This window comes from Pteropus alecto, unplaced genomic scaffold (genome assembly GCF_000325575.1).
Source record: "Pteropus alecto unplaced genomic scaffold, ASM32557v1 scaffold63, whole genome shotgun sequence".
In the NCBI taxonomy this organism is placed as follows: Eukaryota; Metazoa; Chordata; class Mammalia; order Chiroptera; family Pteropodidae; genus Pteropus; species Pteropus alecto.
Window position 1 is genome coordinate 2,333,143 of NW_006434897.1, and position 24,520 is coordinate 2,357,662.

The window sequence follows — 24,520 nt, forward strand, 5'->3', positions numbered from 1 at the left end:
TGTTTATGATATTATGAAAAATCAGTAATTGTTAATCTAATTGATATTTATTTCTTCCATTTATCCCTTCTATTCTAAAACAAATGACTGAGAAATTATAACTGGATCTCCATTTCCAAGTGTGGACTAAGTTAATGTCTCACTGTTGGCACTGTGTATAAAATTTGTTTGAGAAGCAATTCACTAGATGTGTCAGAAGAACGTTATACAGATTTGAAAGATAAATATTAGAAAAATGAACTTTCGATTTACAAATTTCTCTACATTTGAAAAACCTTTGTATCTTCGTGTGTTTTTAATGAGCAAAATATTATCTTTTTCATAATTACTAAAGAAATTTTGATTAAAATAAACACTTCTGCATTCTAATATCTTTGATTCATGCTCATGTTTATTTCTGTTTAATTATACATGTCCTTTAAAGTAGCTAGCATGCAAATAATTGAAAAAGTTAAGATTTTTATAATAATTCTTACAATTTTTTGTTGAACTAATCATTTTAAAGATAGTTAAAAAATTTCTGTGTATCAGTTAAAATTTTTCATTTCTAATTCAAATCCTTTTTTGCTTCATGGCATCTATATGTGAATATTTTCTTAGTTTTCCAGTGTTTTGGTCTCCATTGATTTTGCTTTCTTTTCAGGATGTTTTGAATAATTTGGGATCTTGTGAACTGGATGAAGATGATCTAATGCTTGATCTAGAATTGTTAGAAGAACAGAATCTTCATCCTTCTGGTAAGTGTTGAATATCATGGTATCATACAACTCTGATCCTACTCATTTAGCTTTCATCGATAAGCTAAATATTGTTTAAGCTGCATTTAGTCTTTTCAACCCACAGTTTGTATATGTGCAAGGCACTTGCTCAGTACCTTGGACACATCATTCCGGTGACCTTAAAAATCTATATGGGAAATATAAGTCTGATTGGAAGATAATCATAAAATAAAATTTTAGAAAACTCTGTAAAAGAAAAGTTGTTTCAAAGGACATTCTAATTAAACACTTAATGAAACAGTTAATATTTTTTCTTTTTTGGGGGGAGGTTGGGGGAAACAATTATAATCCCATTTTTTATTCATTTCATTCATTTACTTTTTCAAACCTTAGCCACCTCAATAATCACTGCAAGGTTAATGTTGATGCAATAATGTTGACCTCAAAATGAATAATTATCAGTAGCAATCACATACATACTCATAAACACATGCTACACACAAAGGTATAGTATAAGATAAATTCTTGTTTATTGAATTAAGAAGGGAGCCATTATATTTGTAATACTTTAAATTTATATTAAAGCATAAAATGTCATGTCTCTAAGTACCAAAATTATTCCCTTAAAAGTAGGTTATAGTAATTAATTAATCATTCATTTAGATAATTGAGTTCAAAGGTGAGCTTTTACTTATTTCTTATTACTAATAATACCTTTAACATAGTTATTTTCAAGTCAAAGTAGAAATAAAATTAAAATGGAGCTTAAAAAAATCTTGGATCCTACTGCATACATTTGAGAAAATCAACCTCTTGGACTTTAGTGTCCATATTTTTAACTACTAGAAATTGGACATAATCTCTAAGATTATTTCTGGCTCTAATATTTTATGCTTAATTTGTGTTTATAGATAATGTCTCATTAAAAATTGTCAAAAGAAGGCAATAACAATGTTTATATATATATATATATATATTTACACTTTATTTTAGGTTAATATCAAGAAGCTACTTCAATTTTGCATTTGAATACAAACAGAATAACAATATCTTGAGACATTTTTGAAGTTGAGTTGACAGATATTCTTTTAAAATATAGATTTTTCTCACTTTTATGTAGATACCTTATATACTTTTGTCATTCATGTGTATTTGTAGTAAAAGGGTTACACATGGTAAGAATGTACACCCTTTTGGAGGGAAATTTGTCAATATCTAGCAAAACTATGTGTGCATTTACCTTTAGATCCAACTATCCAGCTTCTAGAAATTTAATCCTAAGACTGGAAATATACAAAATAAAGTATTCAAATAACGATTCATTGCAAAATATTTGTATAAAATATTGGAAATAACTCAAATGTATGTATATATTATATATATGTATTTATTATATTTTATTAGTTTCAAGTATACAGTACATTGGTTAAACATTTATATAGTTTATAAAATGATCCCCCTAATTGCTCTTTCTTCTGGTTCTCCACCTAGCCAATGCATTAATGCTAACTGCATTCCTATGCTGTGCTCCCCATCCCTGTGACCATCTATCAAATATTAATTTATATTTCTTTAACCCCTCCCCCGACGTGCCCTTCCCTGCCCACCCAGATTCCGGTTTTCTTTCATTAGGAATTCCCAAGTGAATTTTATTAACGTGGGAGTGGAACAGATGCTAAAAGCTACCCAGGATTTTGTTTTCTTTTTTTTTTTTTTAATTTTTCTGGTTCTTTCCCCTCCCCCATTCCATGCATAAGACATTCTGTGTAACCTCCATTAAATTTGGTACAAAACTGCTCACCAGAGCTGTGGTGTCAGAAAAATAAAATATATTGTTTCTTACAAAATCAAAAAAAAATAAATTTTTTTCCCAGCTCCCCAACCCCCTGCCCTTCTGGCCGTCCCCGGATTGTCCTCTATGTGAGTCTGTTTTTAATTAGTTTGTTCTTTTTGTTCCTTAGATTCTGCATATAAGTGAAATCATATGGTATCTATCTTTCTCTGTCTGACTTATTTCACTCAGCATAATAACCTCTAGGTCCATCTATGTCATTGCAAGTGGTAGGATTTCCTTTTTTTAATGGCTGAGTAATATTCCGTTGTATATATAAACCATAACTTTGTTAAATTCTCCTACTCTGAGTGTATTACTGTTGATCTCTCCTTTTATGTCAGTCAATAATTGCTTTATGTATGTAGGTGCTCCTGTGTTGGGTGCGTATATGTTTACTGGGGTTATGTCCCCTTGACTTATCGATCCCTTTATCATTACGTAATGCCCTCTTTTGTCTTCTGTAATAGCTTTTATTTTAAAGTCTATTTTATCTGATATAAATATTGATACTCCAGTTTTTTTCTCATTTCTATTTGCATGAAATATCTTATTTCATCCCTTAACTTTCAGTCTGTGTCATTATATCTGAAATGGGTCTCTTGTGGACAGCATATGCATGAGTCTTGTTTTCTTATCTATTCAGCTATCCTGCATCTTTTGATTGGAGCATTTAATCACTTTACATTTAAAGTGATACTGATAGGTACATGGTTACTGCCATTTTATTATTCATATTTGCTTTTTCTATTTTTTTTATTACCCCTTCTCTTTTTACAGAAGTCCTTTTAACATTTCTTGTAATACTGGCTTGTTGGTGATGAATTCCTTAAGCTTTTCCCTGTCTGGGAAACTCTTTATCTCACCTTTCATTTTAATTGAAAGCCTTGGTGGGTAGAGTATTTGTGATTGTAGATTCTTGTTTTTCATAACTTTGAATATTTCTTGCCAGTCCCTTCTGGCCTGCAAAGTTTCCATTGAAAAATCAGCAGACTTTCTTATGGGGGTACCCTTGTAAATAAGTACCTGCCTTTTTCTTGCTGCTTTTAAGATTTTCTCTTTGTCTTTGATCCTTGGCATTTCAATTATGATGTTTCTTGGTGTGGATCTGTGTGAATTCCTCTTGTTTGGGACTCTTTGTGCTTCCTGAACTTGTATGTTTAATTCCTTTGCCAGGTTAGGGAAGTTTTCTGTCATTATTTCTTCAAATAGATTCTCAATTCCGTGCTTTCTCTCTTCTCCTTTGAGTGCTCCTATGATCCGAATATTGTTATACTTCATGTTGTTCCAGAGGTCTCTTAAACTATCCTCATATTTTAAATTCTTTTTGTCGTTGTTCCAATTGGGTGTATTCTGCTACCTTGTCTTCCAGTTTGTAATTCAGTTGTCTGCTTCATCTAATTGTTGAATCCTTCTAGTGTATTCTTCATTTCAATTATTGCAATCTTCATTGTTGTCTGGTTCTTTTTTGTGATTTCTATGTCCTTTTTTATGCTATTGAGGTTCTCATTGTGCTCATCCATTCTTCCTATAAGTTCATTGAGCATCCTTATAACCATTATTTTGAACTCTGTCTCTGGTAGGTTGCTTGCCTCCATTTCATTTAGCTTATTTTCTGGAGTTTTCGCCTGTTGTTTCATTTGTGGCATGTTTCTTTATTTTCTCATTTTATTAGCCTCTCTTTGTTTGTTTCTATGTGTCGGGAATATTTGTTTCATCTTTCAGCCTCGGCTGGATGACCTAATGTGGAAGGTGTTTTGTGTGGCCCATTGGCACACTCTCCCTGATTCCCTATGGTGAGGGCTCTGGACGTGATCTTTGAATGGGTTGTGTGTGGTCTATTGTAGCCAAGCCTTTATTGTTGTTAGTATCAGTGGATGGGATTAACACTCAGGCTGGCTAATTGAGGGAATTGGCTGCACCCACAGGGTAAGAGTTGCTATGTGGGGCTGACCCCACTGAGTGGGATTCACCCTAGCAGGCATGTGTACTTGTTGCACCCACACTTTGTGTGTATCACTAACAAGACCAGTCAGGAGTTGCTCTATTGTGGTCTGGTGCCAGCCTCTGGATGCACTGGTTTTGAGGCCCCTTTGGAAAGGCTCCCCTGTAAGCCAAGGTCAACTGCTGCTTTTGATTGGTCAGGGCTACCCTGTGGGAACTACAAAGTGATCATGGTTGTTACTTGTGCTGGATCTATAGGTAAGTGGAAGAGACAATGCCATAGGCAGTGGTCCAGTTATCCCCTGTCCCTGATCTAGGGAAGTTTAGCAGAGGGACCAGGGCTCCTCCAGATCTGACACTGTCTGTCAGTTGTCAAAAAGTCTCTGAAATTGGAAGAGCCTCTGGGTGATATGCATGTTGGATGACACAGAGACCCTGGGAGTCTCCTGGATCTATTGAGTATTTTTCCCCCACCACTGCAGTGTCAGTTTACACAGCACCGTCTCTGTGGCTCCCTGTTTAAGTTTTAATAATAGCAAGGTCAGCTACTGCCCCTGAATGCACTACCCTATGACAGGGGCAGCTACCTATCAATGTGCGGCAGGCATTTTGTGTATTGGATGGTGCAGGAGCTCAGGGAGTTGAAGGCCATCAGGTCAATAGCCTCTGTTTTCTGCAGTTTCTGTGTCCGCACGTTCCTGCAGTAGTCTTAAATCACATTGAGAAAAGCTACTATTTGGGGAGGTCCCACAGATAGATCCCTGCGATCCCCTCAAGAGATATTGCAGCTTGTACAGGCAGCAATGGTCTGTCCACCATTGTTTTCCCCAAAATGTGCTCACTGTGCTAGCCAAGGTCTGTTGCCTGCATAGAATGCACTACCCCAGAGACTAGCAGGGCAGGGGAGGCTGCCTGTCAATGGGCTGCAGGCATTTTGTAGCTTGAGTGAAGTGGGCTCTCAGGGAGACAGGGGCAGTAAGGCCAGTACAGCCATAGTTTTGCTGCAACTTCTGTGCTTGGTTGTTCCCACTGTAGTCACAGATCACAATGAGACCTGCTGCCATCTGAGGTGGTTCCACAGAACCCTGTGATCTCAGGACACAATATTGCAACTCTTGCAGGGAGCAGAGTTCTGCTTGCAACTGATTTCCCTGCAGTGCCCGCCCTGTGCTCACCAAAGTTTGTTGCCAGGTGGCGGATCACTGTCAATGGGCTGCCTGGTGTAATTTGTAGGTTGGGTGGGGCTGAGTCTCAGGGAGACAATGGCAGTCAGATCAATACAGCCTCAGTCTTGCTGCGACTTTGGTAACTGTTCAATGTTCCTATAGAAGTCCCAGATCACAGGAAGACCAGCTGCTGTCTGACACTGACTCACAGATTCCTGAGATCTGCCCAGGTTCATATTGGCAGCAGTGATCTGCCTGAAACTGTCTCTGAAATGCATGCTTACAGTGGTGGCTGCCAGCTGTGAATGTTTGATCCTGAATAGTGCAGGGTGTGGCAGCCATCCAGCAATAAAAGCCCAGGAGAATCTGCAGGTGGGATGGGAAGGGCTAATCTCCTCAGGCAAGAGCTTCCTAATAGCCCTGTGGGAGGGGTGTGAACAGTCAAGCTGGAGCCAGGCCATCTGTGGGTTGCCCTGTGGCGGGGCCAGACAAAAGCATAATCCTGGCTGCCTGTCCGGCCCTCAATCTGGCACCAGGTAACACATACTTTCTCAGTGTGAATCCCGCGCAAGAGCCTCTGACCTACAGCTGGTGTCCTGGGTGAGTGTCCACAGGTCAGAGAGCCTGTGCGTGGGCCCTTTAAAGGGGCATCTAGGGTTTCAGTCTCCTTCCATCTCACCTTGATGGCCAGAATCTCCTCTGGTTTTTGCAGTCAGAGTTATTGAAAATTATTCTTCCTGGGCTGGGACCCTGGGCTAGGGAGGTTCCAAATGAGGCCAGGACACCCCTCTCCTTCAGGGGACCTTCTGTAGCCTCGCTCTTCCTCCTAGTGATCCTCCACCACCCACAGGTGCGGGTCCAGCCCGATTCGTAATTTTACCCCTCCTACTGGAGTCGATGTGGCTCCTTTATATTATCAGGCGTATGTGTTATGATTACCTGGACTTCAGGTGATTCTCTACATTGATTGTTTTATAATTTGGTTGTAATTTCAATGCAGACCTGGGAGGAGGAGAACCCTGCTTTTACCTAGTCTGCCATCTTCTTCTAGTTCAAATGTATTTCAATAGGACACTTGTTGACTATACAGTGGTATATTAAAGGGAATAATAAAGGTATCTGTATGAGTTATAGCATGATTGTGCGGATATGTTTGTTGATGGAGAATTTTGCAATGATAAATTAGATTGCCAATACCGAGACGAGTACACAGCACCACCACTTCTGCCCACAAGTACTTAAATCTGCTTAAGCTCTCGATTAAACTGATTTTACAGGACATATTAGGATAAAAGGAGAGAGACTGTTAAATGATAAGATTGCCAGCAACCAAATATAGGATGTGCAGGATTCTCCAGGATAAATGGTCTAGTTCCTTCAAGAAATTGTATGATAAGAAGTGGATGGGTGTTGTAAGTTAAAAGTGGCAAATGGAATGCGACATCTTTGTTGGTGTATCTATTGAAAAATAAAATTACTATAGAAAGATATTTCTGAGTTAATCAGAGAAATTTGAGAAATGGCTACATTATTATATAATTATTTATTTTGTTGGTTGTAGAATATTTTTTAAGAAAAAGTAAAGAGATGCATGGTTGATACAATATGGTATCTGATATTTATTTTATCTACAGATATAGAGGTAAGAATAAATGAAACTAGGTTGGAAAATTGTTGGAAATTATAGTTTGGAAATAGTGCTTGAGGTTGAAGGTTTATTCATTAGTTATAATTATTTTCTCTATTTTGTTCATTTTAAAAGATTTTCACAGTAAAAAGTAAAAACAAGTAATAATTTCAAAGAATTACAGATAATGTAGCCATCTCAGTTATGTTTGTTAGGCAACCCGAATAAAGAATAAAGAAATGACTTAAAAATATAAAGACTTAGCTTAACTATTTGCTTTGAAAAAAAATGAACATCTTTAAACTTTAATTTCTCTTTTATAAAGTAACGAGTGCTGCTATGTACTTTAATGGTTTCTTATAAACAATAAAATTATATAATAAATACTATAAATCTCCTGAGTCTCCTTCAAGATGCATATATCTTGGTTAAAGCCAAAACTAGTGTCCTTATGAATCACCTAAGTTAAATAACCAAATTGTTCATAAATGATGTTACTTAGCATATGTGAAGTACATTTCTGATAAATGAAATATTTCTTATAGTGAGTTGGGTTTATTTAATGTTACTTAATAAAACATCCTTTGAAAATCTATTTCACTTTGGATACCACATTATGGGGTTTGAAAAAAAGCCACAAACATCTGTTTATGCATCTTAACTCAGAAAGAAGCATTTCTGGCCAAACTGGTTTTATACAATTTACTTTCTTAAGTAATATATTTAAAGGTCTCAGAATTCAAGAGGTGTGTTTTTGATAGCTGATATTGATAAAAACTCATTAATGCTAAATGTTCTAAAATGATAGTTTAAATAAAAGTGATTTCCAAAAGTCTTAAAACTAAAATAATGATACCAGCAAATTCTACTGCTTACATTACTGTAAATCATTAGAGCATAAAAAAAAGTTGGATCAAAACATATTAACTTTTTAGCTATAGTCTATTAAAACAAAGATTCATAGCGATTTATAGTAAAATCAAGATGAATTTTGTAAAAGACTAAAGAAATATTTTAAAAATATTAAATCAAATATTTGTAGTAATTATCTTGTGTGGCATTTGTAAATTTTATTTTGTTAAACATAAAATTAATAACGATTAGATTTGCAAAGACTAGAGAAATCACTGTGTATAGAAAGTGTGGAAATTCTGCTTTTTTTTCTTCCCACTATACTAATTTGCACATAGCTCTATTGATATCTATTTACATGACTTTATTTAAAATATAGCCAAGCATCTTTGGAACTGCATACAATGAATAAAAACAGATTTAAAAGTAAAAAACAAAAACTAGTCAAGTTCAATCTTTTCCTTCATAGAGAATCAAACGTCTTTAGTTAAGAGATCTATTTTAATGCAAAGAGTTTAAAAGTCTGTAATTAAAAAATTCTGTTGCACTTTTCAAAATGCATATATTGGACACTGTTCGTATTGAGTTATTTAACATGCAAAGAGACATTCTAAAGGCCAATAGTATGCATAATATATGTATTACTTATAGTATAAGCACCATGAGCTAAAGTGTATCAACCAGCTAAGTAAAATATCAGAATACCACAAATAAAAGAGAAGAAGCCAATTTGAGTTGTGTGATTCAAGGTCTATATTATAGAAATGCTCATATACTTACACATTTGGAAATGTATCTGTATGTTTCATTATGTTGTTGAATTTTATGCTTATGACTGTACCTACTTTGGTAAACATGGGTATTTGTTATTGTAGTCATGATAATTCTAGCCATCTTTTAATATGCTTTTTATTTCATTCCTAGTTATCTGTATTTATATCTAAAAATTAATTGTGAATTTATAATTAGGTTTTTTAAAAAATTGTTTTTTGACAGGTACAGTGAACAATTTGAATAAAGTTGCATCAATCCTTTCAGTATATATCTATGGAGTCCAAAATTAATATACTCTCTTCATAAATGGAGAGGTAGTACAAATAATAGTATAAACAAAATATCTGTTTTATAGTGTAATAAATGGTTATGATCTTTTTATTTAAATAAGAGCAAGAAAGGACAATTTCAGTGAAAGGAAGGTATATGAATGCAAAGGGAATTCCCAAAAGGAGACTTACTTTGAGGAGAAAAAATAAAAGCAACTATTCTGAATAATTTTACTCTGATCTTGGCATTATCTGACTTTTATCTTTGTAAATTCTAATTTAAAAGCCAAGTTTTTAGATTAAAAAGCCTTTGGATAAACCTTTCAGATGCCTTTGTTATGTTTTCTTGAATTAATGCCTAAATTACTTTTCTGTATAATATTTGTGAATAATTAATATATATCATGTTTCAAATACAGGATTATCTATCAATCTGTTTAATACTAGACATGCTATTTCCCCTGTAGCAAAATATTACATTTATTGTTTCTCCATTTAATAAGTCATTTATAATGCATATATAATGCAAATAGTCATTTTTTAATTAAAAATATGAGATGCTGTCATTTATACATTGATAAATTAAAAATTATATTAGCGATCCTTCCCAAATTTTGATATATCTTCCCTCTCATTCATGTTGGGATTGCATTGTTTTTGCCACAAAATGAGTCATATAAGATGGTAGCAATGATGTTTAGATATACCTCAACAGTGTTTTGGAAAAAGTACTAACAAAATTTACTAGTATTTAATAGCTCTAAGACTCAAGTGATCTTAAAATTTTTTTACAGTGAAATATATGTTAAGAACTATACAATCTGTCAAAGAAAAAATACCAGCAATATAATTTTGCTTGATTTTTCTTTATGTGGTTTTACATTTTTGTGTTTCATATTTTTTTCTATTTGTTTAAATATCTTGCAAAATAATCCTTCGAGGGAGATAGGGTAATGATAAAAGAAGGGTATGAAATGATAAAGTCAAGGTAAGGTTGACACATAAAATGTATACTAGTATTATCACAATGAGTGGAAAATGTTACTTGGAGTGTTCTACCAGCATATGTGAAGAAAGAAACACAACCAGGTGCCTGATTAAAAATATATGCCACTAATTATTCTGTCAACCAAGAAATTAATTTTTAAAATAAAGAAATAATTCTTACTATAAATTGAAAGATATTTTGCTCATATGTCTCCATAAGGTATTAATGATTTGATATGAAGAACAATTTCCTCAGCAACTTCTTTCAGTACAGGCTAATGGTATCATGCTCAGTAGAAGCAGTTCTAAGTGGTGACACATTAATGTAGCGTAGCAAAAGCTACAAGCTTTATGAGGATATTGCTTAATCCAAAATAAAATCCTATTCCTTATCCATAGTTCATATATCTGTTAATTTTAATGTTGAGAATAAAGTAAATGTTGTCAAGCATTTTCCTCATATGTAAGGTAATGACCTTAAAACCTGATAGACTGTCTTCTAATGTTCAGCAATGTTACTTCCTGATGAGTCTTCCAGCCTGAATTCTTTGTAAAATGTAACGCTCATGTAACTGAATAAGATAACTTTTCTACAAATAGGTGTTATCAAAACCCTAGTTAAATATCGAACAGTGCATACCGTTTGATGAAGATATAAGAATAAGAATTTGAGTTTTGGTTTTGAAACACTAACTTTTTTTCCACACTAAACCAGAACAAGGTGGTATTTCTATTTAGGCTGCTCATAGCATTACCTTCATAGTGGCACAAGCTGATGGGAAAGATGCACCTGGTTAATTTGACAGGGAAGCATCATAATTAAATAAATTAAAGTTAAAGGGAAAAGCGGCTAAAACACATTTGGGTGTTACCTGTTTGGAACATAGTCATTAAAATACTATTTCTCTAGTTCTTTCCTTGGCTCTTGTCTTAATACTAGAGTAGGCTGTGTATTAGCTTTAGCAATTATTAACTTGAAACCTAAATTGATAGAAAGGAAAACTGAATGCCTATAATGAGCCATGCTCTTTTCCTCGGCTATTTCAAGTTAATCCTCACAATGACTCTCAGAGAGGAAATTGCATCTTAAAAAGCCATTCAAATTAAAGAAATTGCAAATTAATATCAAAAGAGAATGGCCCCTTTGGAGACATACGCATCCAAGTTAGAATTCCAGCTTTGCCATGGTGGCCTTGGGTGAGTGATCCAATCGCTCTGAGCCTACTTTCCTAATTTGTATAATGACCATAGTAATATCTACCTTAAAATACCTTTCTACCTAAATGGGTTACATATTAGTATGTAAAGTGCCTTTCACAGTTGCCTAGAATAAAATAGGAACCCAGGTCAAGTTGGTTAGTTCTCTTGAAATCTTAGTTTTAATTTCGAAGAGTTTGTCCTATCATTTTTTCCCCATGGTCTTCAGTTTCTTAATGATTCACCATTATTATGTATTATTTTAAAGTATATTTTCTGATTTGAATTTTTATTGCCTAAATTGTGTGACATTTTAAGTAATATTTTGTTAGTACTTATTCAAAAATTAATTAAGACACTTTGCTTGTAACAACAGGTGGTACATTTCTTTGTGTTAAAACTAATGCATTGAAATGCATGAAAATATTTTTTCCAGATATTAGTCATATTTCCAAAATACTACAGGAATTTCTCAAAGAATAAATAAAGAATAAATACTTTAAAATTTATCCCAAATTTTTAATATTCAGAGACAAAGCCAGGCTATTATTTTGTATTGAATTTAATCTTTACAATTTGCAGATGAGTTACTCAATTGAAAATAGATTTTAGTTATCATTCTTTGATAAAAAGAACGTAATGATCATTTAGCTGATAGAGTGAAGAGTTTTTATTTTGTTTGTTATTTATTTTAAACATTCTATCTAAAAAACACCTAAGGCTGTAACTTGGTATATGTCCAGATGCAAATGGAGAAGTAATGGCCCAATGATATCAATTAGGAAATAATTAGGTAGTTGCTAAATTATTTTGAGTTTGATGAACAAGCAATGTAAAATTCTGTAGTGAGTTAAGAACTCCTCCTGTGCCTATTAATTAAGGAGGTAATTTTTCTTATTAATATTTTATGGATAATAGCACAGCAGAGTAGAGATGAAACCCTAGTGACTTTGCTAATATGAATGGTAATGTACAAATTACAACAACATTCACACAGGGAAAAGTATGAAAATATACGTTTTTACAAGCTTTGGTATGTCTGGATCAGAAAAAGTGTAAGGTATCTTCAGTCCAATTGTAAAAAGCTAAGAAAAATATGACACTTAAGTTTGAAAAGATACCATAGTAGCTAAAAATCTGGACTCTAGACATATGGCAGCCAACTACCCGGCTATATAAACTTGAGCAAATTATTTAATCTCTCTCAGTTTTCTTCTCTTCATCTGAAAATGGAAGCAACAAAAGTATCTACTCGTAAGTTTGTTGTGAGGAATAATAAGTTTAAAAAGCCCAATAGTATACTCTGTCTCATGTCTGGCATATAATATTTATTAAGAACTATAGCTAATACTGTTTTTATAATATGCAGGTACCAGAGGATTAGTAGCAATCCAATTCTTGTAAATTTTGGTGATTTTTCCAGTCTCAATTAATGGAACATCTCAACCATATTTTCAAGTACAGTATTTCTTAAATTTTAAATATAGGATGCCACAGCACATAAAATCAATTTTGTGATTATCACACATTTGCAAACTTAAAAAAAATATAGCATTAAATAAAAGAATAATAAATAACATTTATTGAATTTATGCGCCAATTCAAAGAGTTAAATAATGTCTTTCACATTTGAGAAAATTGAAGCTTCGAGTGATAAAATTTTATAGGCAGTAGATGTGTCACCTAGACCCCCAATTTTTCTAACTCTGAAGGCACTGTGTATAATTATTATGATTCTTTTGACTAATAAAATTAATTCATATAAAAATTTTAAATCACAGGTGCACTGAAACTTTTATTTCAAACAAGCTCTTCTTTCTATTAACTTTTCCAGTTATGGGCATCACTTATATATTTTTGACTTTGACTCCATACTAGAAGCTGAAATTAACTTATATTTATTTACTGAAGCATCTGTGTTGTAACAAGGATTGGTCTATGCACTAAGTTGTTTCTATTTTTGCTTTTTTTGAAGCTATCGTTTACAAGCACTTTAGATGATCTCATTTAATTCTAACAATGACTCTCAAGAAAGTAAATGTATTACTATTTTTGCTTCGTGGATGAAGGAATGGAGACAGAGAAGAATTGTTGGTCTAGGAGTATAAGCTACTAAGTGGCAGAACTAGGGTTTAGACTGTGTTGTTGTGACTTGATGCCCACTTCTTTTCATTATATAAAGCTCTTGATGATGTTTAATTTCTAGAAAGAGCAGTTATATCAAAGGTGCAAAATGTTCTATTATAATACACTCTTTAGGTAACACTGTAATAAAGATGCATTTGTAACATTGTCACTTCGTGTTTTTCATCAGCTGATGCTATTGCTTTTTTTCTGCTTTATAAAGGTTAGAGTACCTGTTATCTGCTTGTTTGCCATTAGATGGCAATCTTGTTCTGATAATGGTTATCGTGTTCCTATCATACGTTTGTATTCAGCTTTATAGTTTACAAGGGATTTCAAATATGTTATCTCATCAAATTATCACAATAACACTCTAAAATAGGTGTTAATATATCCCAAGTACAGTGGAGGAAGCAAATAATCTATGGCTCAAAAAATGTATTGTGATTCGTACAGCTAATATTAACCCAGATCTTAACATAAACCGATAGGTTCTTTTCACTATCTTCTAGACCTTGCCCCTTCTAATTTTACATATGATTCTAATATATTTGGTTATATATTCTTCTAAGACCATTGAAAATCATAGTAACAGCTTAGAAGAGAAGAAAGGGGTTGCTTCAAGCAGTCATGTTTAATGTGAAAAATAGGGACTGCTAGCCTAAAAGCGAGAGGAAAGGCAAAAAGCTTTGAAAAGTAGACAGAGTCATAAAGCAGAACAGTGTGGGGCCATTTAATGTAGGAACAGACATTTTCATCTGTATCAGGAGGTCATGATGCATTACTGTATTGCAATATATTACTATATTGCATTTTAGAAATTATTATAGCCCTGAATCATCAGAAAAAAAGTTCTATTCTGCCTATTCTGATAAGATGGTAAGCTACATCATTTCCTTTGGAAGTATATCTATGTGAAATGTTATTTTTGCTCTTTAATATATCGAAAGGAAAAAAATGTTTCTTCGTTCTTCATAAACTTGAACTATCCAGAAGGTTTCATTTTGTAAGGATTCTATATTAAAAAATTTGAATATATTTTAAAATAATTAAATCCCCTAAGTTCTTGCAACTAACTGAATGGACATAAGAGTTGTGTAAAAAAGTTTGCTAATTGTCATCCTTGAAAAGGCAATTATTTATGGTCTACTGATAGGGTACCAGGATCATGATATTACTTAAATGTAAGCCTATACAATTATCAGTAATGTCTATTTTTAGGATAGATAGTTCAAAATTTTAATGGTTTTTGCTTATTTATTGTTTTTGCTTGACCAGTTCATCAATTAATCAAACGATAAAATGATTAATTAATTAATTTTATATTGAGTTTTCAGTTCCCATTTTTTTAAATATTAAATTTGTTCGAAATATGACATTCACCTGGGCACATTATTTTTTATATTCAGTTCACCATGTTAAATGACGTACGTAAATGACAGAAGAATGGCCCTAACTGGAAGAGAATTTCAGGTATTATGGAGTAGACCCCTCCTGCTTCTGCTCCCCATGCATAGTCAATGTTTTAAAGGTCTCATTCAAGGTCACACAGTTATTTTGAATAAAATAGTTAATTGCAATTGTGCCTATTAAATGAACTAGCTCCATTTAGTATGCACAATTGCAATGAATTATTTTACTTTCTATTGTAGTTGCCAACAGAGTAAATCATTTGTATTTGTGGGTTTAAAAGTGCCTCTGGCTATTTTGCCTATCAGAATTTACTATACTTCAAAAACATTGCTTAGCTAGAAAGATGGCTTTTAGGTGGAATAGTTTTCAAAATGTAATCAACTGTGGTTGAAAAATGTTTACACATTCTGACCTTATTTAATATTAAATGACAACAATTTTAATGAAGTCATAGAATTTACTTGTAACTGGCTATTGTAGCATTTTCTACCATTATAAACTCTCTTCTGTTGTGCAAAAGGGCAGTCAGTGGCTTAAGTTCATTAGAGGATACAGTCAAAGGAAAAGATTTCTTTCATTCAGTATGGTTTTACTGGAGCAATTAGAGAGGAAATATGTGTCTCAATATAAAATTTCATGGCCTCTTACAATTATGTGGTGACATCTCCATACAATTGCTTGAATAATGCCAACAACATCAGCTGTCACTATCAAAATGAACAAGTAATTAAGAAAGCAAATGCTGGTCTCTGTTCTGAAGAAGTAGAATATTTATGTATTTAAAATTGTTCACCAACAAGAAAAATAACCACTGACATGAAACATAATTTTCTACAGTGCCTGAGGCAGAAAAGAGAGAAATAATAATGAACATTTCACAGTATTACAACAAATTAAATTGTAATTGTACACACTGAAAACAATTACGGATTTCTATTGCTTGGATTATAAAATTTTAATAGCGCCATTTTATCAGGTGTTACTATAGCATTTTACCTCTTTTATTTATATTCTGATTCTCCATCTTATTAATAAAAATTTCCAAGAGTCTACAGTGGAATTGAGGATTTCTTATTTTTATGAGGACTGCCTTTTTTTTGTAACCAGACATCTTAGTATGTTAGGATAACTAACATATGACCATAATTTATCATACTAAATAGTAGATTTGAGTGATGCCATGATATTAGTATTAAATGATGGCTCCCTAACCTTTTGATAAGACTACTCAGTTTATTTCTTACTGAGGTGAGGGGAGATGCCACCTCCACTGAACTCTAGTCATTTTTTGGAGGAGAAAGAACAAGTTAGGAGTTATTGAGATTTTGAATTTGGTTTAAGGTAGATCTTTCAATTTGGGAGCTTGATCGAGATTGGGTAAAGACCATGACGTAATAGTTTAGGAGAGTAGGACTGGTGGAAGCAGCAAAGTGAGGATTGTAGGATGATTTTTAGGGCATAAGCTGTCTATCGATGCTTTCTTTTGAAGAATTGGTGGGTCTTTGGGGAGATCCAGTAATGAAATAAAGTTATTTGGAATAGTTAAATTATTCCAGTAAAGACAATAGAATAGTAAAATGATGTTCATATAGACAGTCACTTGTTTGGGGGTTGGTGGTTTTAAGAATCAGTTTCTTCACTGAGGGAGACAGGATAGACCATTTTTAACTGGAGGCACGATCAGTGCAGATTTTCATTACTGTTTGATGTGTCAGAATCACTTACTAAGTTGTTGTCTAATTATCCATGAAAGTCAAATTTTCTTCTGTTGGATGACCTTTTCTTGGCTGGATCATTTGATACAAGAGCAGCTGGGTAACATTATTTAAGACTCTGCAGATGACACATCTGAACTCTTCAACCAAACAGTAAAAAGCTTCTGATTAGGGTTTGTTGTTCATTCTTAGAAGTCCAGTGCCCAAATTAAACAAGAGAAAAGATCTCATCCTCATTCTAAAGAGCCCATGAAACTACATGTGGGGTTTTAAACTACATGTGGGGTTTTACCTAATTTTCTAATGTCTTTGCTTTTAGGCAGTGTACTTTGGATAAGAAGAGGACAAAAGCCTCTCTAACCTGGGGCTCAAATGGATGTTGAGAAAGGTTTATATAGAAAGAGGAAATCTCTCCTGGACTAAAATATTTTAAAACTTTGTCTCAAGTATAACCTGTTCTCAACATCCTAAAAATGATAAGATGTATAGAAACATTATCTGATTGATGGGTTAAATCAGCTTGTCCTTGTAAATTTCTTCATATTTGAAGATGATTAAGAGACCTGAAAAGTCTCTTTTATTGTTTCTGTGAGATGTTGTCTGTTAATTTAAACATCACTCATATGCGCTGAAAGATCTGGACTTTTTTGGATATCTTGGTACCAGTAGTTACTTGGGTCTTTTCCCTCGATTGGAGTGCTTATAGATTAGAAAATTATTAAAATTCATATTATTTTATGTATTTTAAAAATACATAATGATAAAAATATTCTAAGGAAAATAATGATAAAATAATGATAAAAATATTCTAAGGAAAATAGAGTTTATTACCAATTTTGCCACATGGTTCTTTTTACGTATTTCAGTGATTTAAAGATTCCTATTATTTCACATTTTGATATCTGATATTGATGTGTTTACAATGAAGATGTTTTAGTATTGTATCCTAGATTGATAGCGATATTTTTTTCTTTTAAAGAGGTGCAAAAAATGTGTGCATTATAATCAGTGGTGTCTTAGATAAAATATCTAAAATAAATAAAACATGGGTGAAGTATTAACCTATGTATCTGATCTCCATTTAAGGGATCCAGAATGGCCTCCAATTCTAACTGGACACCCTTAATGGAATCTGTTTGCTTTTACATTGTCTTACTTTTTCAAAGGTAAAATATTTATCATCTTCAGTGTAGTAGTAACTACAGTACTCATATTTCTCTCTCTACTTGTGTACATGGATTATATAGCATATTTTATTGTTTTGTGCCTATTCCTGAATTAGTATGTTTATATATTTTCCTAGTTCTACGTACTGTGATCTTTATTAGCCTTATCTGCTAAATATACTACCTTTCAGAGAAGAGATTAGTTACTAAAAATTACATTTTTATCTCATCATCTACATTTTTATCACTCTGGGAAAATAAGAGGTCAACTTCAACAATCACTTAGAAACATTGACTCCAAAATCTCTGCCTCCAGTTCAAGCATCTCTCATGATGTACAGATGTATGTATTTAACACTATTGGTTTCACCCAGTATCAGTTATATGCTTTGGATTTAATAGATTCAATAATAACTTATTCTTTCTGCCTTCTAGTTTGTTCTTGCCCTATTTGTTTCATTTCTGGGTGAATGACACCAGAATCGTACAGACTACAAAATTTGAAACCTGGCATTGCTAGCTTTAATTGATTTTACTTTTTAGCTTTTCTTAATTTTACACACTTCTCTGCAATTTCTTTTGGTATTTAGAGGCCTTTTCTCTGACTCCAGTGTCCATTAGTACCATCTTTGTTTTTTTCTTTTTGTGCCAAACTTGATGTAGAACTCTGGGGTCTCCTTCAGTTTTCCATTCCTTATACCACCTCGCAAAATTTTTCTATCAAGTGAAAACTTTCATGATTAATGTTGACTTCATTTCAGATTTTGGAGTCATGGGGAGTCATCACTTAGTGCAAGTAAGATCACAGCAGTTGAAAATGCACAAAGGTGACAGGGAATGTAGAATATTCAAGTTTCATTTTGATCTGTCTTCTGGACTTTCCTCAGTTTTTTTCTAGCACCCACATTCTTTTCCAAATTCTGGCCCATTGTCCTCTCCTTTCTTTAATTCATGCAAAGCAGATCTGCAGGCTACTGCCAGGTGTCAGTTGACTCATAGGCCCAAAGGCTCAGACCCCACCCTCAAAAATGGTTTAGCAGAGCATTTTCCCAACAAAAGTGAGCTCTTCCCAACTAGATTCTCCTAACCGCCACTAGAGGATTAATCTAATCTCTGTCTTCTTGCATATGTTTGCCCCCTGTTTTAATTCTAAATTCAACCTCCTCTCGTCCATTCTCTATATCACCCACTAGATGTACTAACCTGATTTCATCACTGAGATATTCAATTTTTTTTTCAGTAGTCTCCATTATTTTCATTATAAATTCCAGTTTCATTAGCATGGCTTATGAAGTTCCCAAGCTTCTCACCACTTTTCTACATGCTAAGAATGAATTCTAGCAAATATTTATTGAAGGTGTACTACTGACCTTAGAATTATGATATCAAACATGGAAATATAGTATATGATCTAACAGAAAATTCTATTTTTAAACAGTTGTTAAGGAAGAAAAGAGCAGTGTACAGTGGAAGGATATGGCAATTTTGGTAGTGAAGAAAGACTACCTGAGGAAGTGACATTTAAGGTTTACGTGAAGGATAAGTCCGTGTTGAATGAAGAGTTGGAGGGAACTGGTTTAGCAAAGTGTGACATACTGAAAAACTTCAAGGAAACCCAACATTCTTCGGTATAGTGGGGAATAAATGGTGCTAGATGAATGGCTTGAATCCACACATTCTCATTTACATGATGTTTCAAGCACTGTTTTCTTATTCTGAAATGTTCTTTTCTTATTAACTATCAGTGTTCTACTAAAACAAGGTCTGAAAAGCACTGATCTATTTGAAGAGTCAATATGTGCTCATGAAAAAATAAATATTAAGCAATGATGATACAGGCTAAAGAAATATAAGGTATTCATGGAAAAGAAATATTTCTGTGGGCTGCAGTAGGTGGAATAGGCTTTAGGAGAGATTGTACTTGAACTGTATTTAAATTAAGTGCAGTAAAGGCTGGGGCGGAGAGGCATTCCATGAGTAAGAACGAATATAAAGAAAAGTGTAAAGAAATAAGTGTACCTGAAACATAATAGAGGAGTAGCTATGCCTCTCAAAACCAAAGATTACTTAGGAATTATATATAAAATTTTTAATCTTAGTATTATTTTTCTTTCTTTTCATGTGTTTTTAAATAGTCAAAACCAAAATAGGGCTTTGTTGTTTACTTTTGTGGTAAAATAAAGTACTAAACATATATATATATATATATACATATATATATACAAGTACACATATATATATCAGAACTCCTATATTATATCTTAGCCTTTAAATCTCTTTTTCCTGTGCTTTATCATAGTATAATAAAGGGATGACTTGTTCTGTTTAAATATAGGACTCTGCTGATATATATCAATAAAAAATTATCAAAAAGCATTAACCAGGAATGATAGTTCTATGAATTGGAGTTTGACAATATACTTTATTTACTAAATAACTTTGTACTTCTATTTCTAGCAGAATTGCTTTCAAGTTGTTCTGAATAATCTCAATGAAATAGTCTAAAAAATTCTAGATCACTCATTTAAAAAATCTATTAAAATATGTTTTTATGAGATAAGACAGTAATAAATCTGCAGAAAACAAAAATAAACTTAAGGTACAAACCTTTAAAAGTAAATAGTTATTAAAGACAGCATTCCTTCTAACCAGACAGTGGCCAGTTTGTAAATATTAAGGGCTACTTTGTCTATCTAGTATCAAATCTGTATTCATATTTGTTACCGTTGTGGGAAGTAATGCAGATACTTTTTTTTTTTTTTTTAGTTCAGTTGCTTAGTTCTTTGAGGATTCCTTCTCTAAAACTGGAGAATTAGGACAAAAAGAATTGGAATTAATTTTGGATACATAGTTTAATAAAATTAATGAATATTGTAAATTAAAATATAAATTAAAGCTTTGTTAAATAACTATGAGTCTAAATAATGTACTACAAGGCTCGTCTATGACACAGTTTAAATATTTGCGGTTGACTATCCAACAGCTATAATCCAAAGCTTATAATGATTATTTTTATGAAACATCATTCAACACCCAGTGAAATAAAATTTAAACAAAAGTTTAAGAAAGGGTATTTTTTTAATAACTTTATGATCTTGAGTGTATATACATGATTGGCTATAGATCTGAGATTCCAAGTGAATTTTATATTTGATTTTAATTATTGAAGTAATATATATTTATATGTACTAATTTTGAGCTTAGAGGCATGGTGAGATTTTTTGTTATTCTAGAATAAAGCAAACTGTATGCTCAATGATTAGAATGTAATGTTAATCAGCCCCATTTTAAATCTGGCTTTTATTATAGCCACCAGGAACAGAAACTCATTTTTGGAAGAGGCATACCTGTGGTTTTGTTATATTAATCAGGTCTTTTAGTACAGATTGGTTCTGCCAGAGACAATTTACAGATATGATGTCCCTAGGTCCTAAATCAAACAAGTGTTGTGGATGGATTTGCTAATCTATCTTTTATTGTTTTTTTCTATCTTTATATTTTCAATACTCCTCAGGAGATGAATATATTTGCTAAGAATACAAAAGCTTAGCCTATTATGTAAAATATAGAGTGGCTTTATTAGAATTTCAGAGTGGAAACTGTTCGTTTATTTTTCACCTTCTACATTACTGTCTTATTCTGACCCATATCTTTCTCTCCAGTAACAAAGAAGAAAATGCTTTGATACATTTAGTGAGTAATAGAATTATAAAGAAAAATATATTTTATTTTTGATATAGTAAAAATTAAGTAAATTATGCGAAAGTCAGAATGTCAAATGATGTCGTAAATGAAGCTCATTGATAATGGTGAACCAGGCTTGTAGCCAAAAGATGTATTCTCCTAGGAGAAATGCTTTGTGACACATGTCTTATGTATACTTACTATAGGAGATGCTTTCTGCTTACCTTGTTCATCTGTAAACATTTTGATGGTCTTACCTTAGGCCTTTGAGTTTATTCTCACACATTTGGCTGTTTATTAGTAATAAGTGTAGCCTTGGATGCCAGCCTAGGAATGCTGTTCATCCTGTGGTTAATGCTATTTTAGCTTAGTATATGCAAAATTAGAGACATACTAAATATGTTTGAAATTTTTCTCCTAACAGCAAGACTTTCAGGAAACTGCCTATCTCATGAAAATTTGAGAATTAATAATAAAAACTATACATTTAAAATTTTTGTGCTTATAAAATAATTTCAAAACCTCTGTGGGTAAATATCTTTTAGAAACATTTATATAGAAGTGAATTTGTGTGTAACTAAAACAAATCAAATTGAACTCTGTTCAGTTGCTTTTGTTTTAAGTCAGTGTTTTATATTGTGCATTAGAAATAAGTGGAGTTCAATGAATAGTTACTTTAAAACATGCTCATAGACTGTAGTAAAGAAAGATATATACTTGTTTCCAGATATCCTCTGTGCTTTTTCGTTTGGAACAAAAATGGTTGAGTGTGTGTGTGTGTGTGTGTGTGTGTGTGTGTGTGTGTGTGTTGTGGGTAGGGGAAAAAAAGATAAGGGAAGCAGAAGTGAGAGAGAGAGAGAGAGGTATCAGAGAAGATTAAGCAATGAATAAATGAATGTAAATTCATTATAAAAAAGATGCTGTAAAAGATTTTGTAAAAATGTTATCCTTATAAAAGATTAAGATACAATTCAGTGATCCATAAGAATGTTTGGAAATCTCTGAGAATAGTTATAGATCATGAAGCATTTCAAATATATTTTATGAAGAAAAATTCTCTGTAAGTACATATTCTTCTCTTTAACCATGTCATGTTTATTACAAAGCAAATTCTACTTATCAGAGATTTACTAGAGAATTAACTATTTTATCAAAGTGCTTTTGGATGAAGAAAAATAATGCGCTCATTTTTATTTACTCAATTACTTTAGAGAAATAAAAGTCACATTGAAAATATAGTAAATAGTGTAGAATAAATCAACTCACAGGATCTGGTTGATAAAAAATTCTTATTTTCTTTTATTGGAAGTAAATATCTCTATCTATTAAAAATTGCTCCAAAATTATATGGTTACTCTACCCTACATGGAGAGGCATAACTTTCTCGTATGTGTGGGCTGCATATAATGACTTTCTTCCGAAAAATACAGCATAGTAAGGAGAAATAAAAGAATACTTTTACAGTGCAGATATATGACAAACACTATATAGTTGATAGGATGTCATGAAAATGGAATTTTGCCTCCATAAAATTTCTCCTAAAATTTATAATCTCAGTCCAATCGTGAGAAAACTAGCGGACAAATTCTGATGGAGAAGCATTCTGTAATGTACCTGACCAATATGTCTTAAAATTGATGAGGTTATCAAAAACAAGAGAAGTCTGAGAAAACATCACAGCCAAGAGAAGCCTAAGGAGATAGATTAAGTTCCTGGGCCTAATTCGTGTGCGTGCGCGCACGCGTGCGCTTCCACACACCAACAAACAATTCTTGAATACCAGCAGGCTGTCCAGGAATTCAAGTCAATTCTGACACTATCATCCTGGAGATAGAATCAGATTCCACAAGTAAAATCTCAGTCCCACAAGACCACCCTTCACTTTGGACTTCTGTTGCAAGACCAGGTTGTTACCTGTGCTTCTGAGCTACCAGCTAAAAACTGAAGATTCCAATAAGCCCCTCCAATTAAGGATGCTAATTGAAAGTCCAGGTTGTTACCTGTACTTCTGACTGACTGACTATAAATCAGAGGTTCGCAGATCTCCTCTTTTGATATATTAATTTGCTGAAACTGCTCACAGAACTCAAGAAACCCATTTATTACAAAGGATATTAAAAGACATGAATATTACAAAAGATAATAAAAGATACAAATTAAAGATATAAATATTAAAAGGTATAAAGAGATTTATAGGACAAGATCCCAAACAAAGAAGCTTCTGTCCTTGTGGAGACTGGGGCCCAGCATGGTGGCACATGGAAGCATTCTGGTTCCCCAACCTAGAAGATCTCTGAATCTTGTCCTTTTGGGTTCTCGTGGATGTTTCATTACGTAGATACGATTGGTTAAATCATTGTCTATTGGTTATTGATTCAATCTCTAAGCCCTGTGCCCTCCCCAGGGGTCAGAGGGTTGGGACTGAAATTTCTAATTTCTAATCACATGGTTGGTTCTTCTGGTGACCAGTCTCCATCCTTAGATGATCCAGGATGTCATGTTGTTAATGTAACAAAAGATGCCTTTATCACTCTCATCTCTTAAGAAATTACAGGAGTTTTAGAAGTTCTGTGCCAGAAACTGGAGACTAAGATGAAATATATGTTTCTTATTCTAAATCACAATATCACAGGAGATATAACAGCTAAATATAATGTAGTATCCTGAAACAGAAAAAGGACATTAGGTAAAACTAAGGAAATGAATAAACTATATCATTTAGTTGATAATAATGTTTAGTTGATAATATTAGTTCATTAATTGTAACAAATGTACTATACTAAGATGTTAATAATAGCACAAATTGTATGTGGGGGAATATATGGATTCTGTGTACTATCTGCTTATTTTTCTATAAAGTTAAAACTTCTAAAAAATAAATTCTGTTAATAAAAATGAAAGAATCCTGCTTTAAAAAATATTTGTTTAATTTTCACTTTCAGAAGAATTAAGGTCAAAAGTTAAACATTAATGAAAAAGATGTAATCACATCGCCATTATAGAAATTCTTACATTATTGTAAGGACACAGGATCATTGATTTATATTAAGAG

At 32.9% G+C, this 24,520-nt stretch overlaps 1 protein-coding gene across 1 annotated transcript in view; it reads left to right on the top strand.

The window, feature by feature from the left end:
* Positions 1-24,520, top strand: part of CCSER1 (coiled-coil serine rich protein 1) — a 1,126,758-nt gene that overhangs the window by 227,782 nt on the left and 874,456 nt on the right. The window contains exon 4 of the mRNA XM_006910733.2: positions 644-737. Within this exon, the coding sequence (XP_006910795.1) occupies positions 644-737 (94 nt within the window). The remainder of the gene's footprint in view (positions 1-643; positions 738-24,520) is intronic.